Below are 1,839 nucleotides of genomic sequence, written 5' to 3' on the forward strand. Positions count from 1 at the left end.
TTTCCCCTTCAGTTGCCAAATTTAATCCTCATTTTTTTTTCGGGAATTTCATGAACGCTAGTAACAAATTTGGACAGTTTTTCTCAATGAAACAGCATCCATTTTGGGGTTTTTACGTTGCTCTCTTGCTTTACTCACTGCTCTCTTAAAAAGAAATTGCTGATAGAGCATGTGAATAACAGTCACACATGATGCTTCTCTTCATGCACTTGACTCATTAGCTTTCACCTCAGGCAGCACAATGTTACGCATTCTTGGCTTAGATTTATCTTCAATTTATCCAATTCTATTCAGATGAGTTTCAATACGAATGTCTAATTCTACAAAGAATGTTGGCTACAGCATACATCTAGTTAATAATTTTTCTTTCTTCGCAGGTTACTTCTGAAGACATACTGAGAAAAATGGGTGTAGGCAATCAGTCTGTGGTGTCAGAATTTATACTTTGGGGACTTTCCAACTCATGGAATATTCAGCTCTCACTCTTTGTGATATTTTTAATGATTTATCTTCTCATTGTTTCTGGAAATATTACCATTCTGGTTTTAATCATCTCTGACCCGCATCTGTATTCTCCCATGTACTTCCTGTTGGCCAACCTGTCTTTTGTTGATATGTGGCTTTCTTCAGTCACCACTCCTAAAATGATCACAGACTTTCTCAGGGAAAACAAGACTATTTCCTTTGCAGGCTGCATGTCTCAGGTCTTCTTTGCTCACTGCATCGCTGCAGGAGAGATGGTGTTGTTGGTGGTAATGGCTTATGACCGCTATGTGGCCATCTGCAAGCCACTGCATTACTTTACCATCATGAACCTGAAAAGATGTACTGGGTTGGTGTTGACTTCCTGGACAACTGGATTTGTACATGCCATGAGTCACCTGGTAGTGATTGTGGAGCTGCCATTTTGTGGACCTAAGGAAATAGACAGTTTTTTCTGTGATATGCCATTGGTAATCAAGCTAGCTTGCATAGATTCCGATGATTTGGATGTTCTAATGAATGCTGGCTGTGGGGTTGTGGCTGTAACCTGCTTTATTCCGTTGCTCATATCCTACACTTATATCCTAATCACTGTACGACAGAGCTCTAAAGCTGGGGCTCATAAGGCCCTGTCCACGTGCACTGCCCACATCACAGTGGTGATCATCTTTTTTGCACCTTGCATCTTCATCTATGTGTGGCCTCTCAATATCACCTGGTTGGATAAATTTCTTGCTGTATTTTACTCTGTTTTCACACCTCTCCTCAACCCAGGTATTTATACTCTGAGAAATAAAGAAATGAAAAATGCCATGAAAAGATTTATAAGCAACTACTTTGGTCCCAAAGGAAATTTCTAATATCCAGATATATGTCCAAATTACTGAACATAGTGAAACTGACTGTTTGAAATAGATTTTAAGTCAGAAAATATAGTTGATATTCAAAATTTGTACAAATACCCTAATATAGATATAACTTGATAATTAAAAAAAATATGACATTTACTGACCAACCCTCTTTCTAAAATTTCTTTCTAAATCTAATTTGAATGTTCTTTCCTTGTAGGGATATCATAAAACTGTTCTTCTATGTTTTTAATAGAGTTTACCTTAATGTGTGTTGACCAAACTCATATGTTTATCTTTATAAATAACATCTTAGTAAAATTTACCTGATTATAATTCTGTATATTACCACATGCCCCAAAAATTCAATTTCTTTGCCAAATGGCCAATATCATCACTTTTGCCTGATCACAGCTATCAAGAAAAAAAACAAAACAAAACAAAAACAACTAAAGGAGTGGGCAGAAAATGTTAAGAGAAGATCAAACAAGTTATAGACTCAACAAGG

At 36.7% G+C, this 1,839-nt stretch overlaps 1 protein-coding gene across 1 annotated transcript; it reads left to right on the plus strand.

The window, feature by feature from the left end:
- The first annotated feature begins 401 nt into the window (after nt 1-401).
- Nucleotides 402-1,343, plus strand: LOC132648972 (olfactory receptor 4K3-like). Its single transcript, XM_060371590.1, has one exon. The coding sequence runs from the start codon at nt 405-407 to the stop codon at nt 1,341-1,343; it is 939 nt and encodes a 312-aa protein (XP_060227573.1). The 5' UTR covers nt 402-404.
- The last annotated feature ends 496 nt before the right edge of the window (nt 1,344-1,839 follow it).

The sequence above is a fragment of the Meriones unguiculatus genome, chromosome 18, assembly GCF_030254825.1.
Source record: "Meriones unguiculatus strain TT.TT164.6M chromosome 18, Bangor_MerUng_6.1, whole genome shotgun sequence".
NCBI classification, from domain to species: domain Eukaryota; kingdom Metazoa; phylum Chordata; class Mammalia; order Rodentia; family Muridae; genus Meriones; species Meriones unguiculatus.

What these genes read in the sequence shown, in the direction of transcription:
- LOC132648972 (XM_060371590.1), top strand. Translation starts at nt 405, where the DNA reads ATGGGTGTAGGCAATCAGTCTGTGGTGTCAGAATTTATACTTTGGGGA.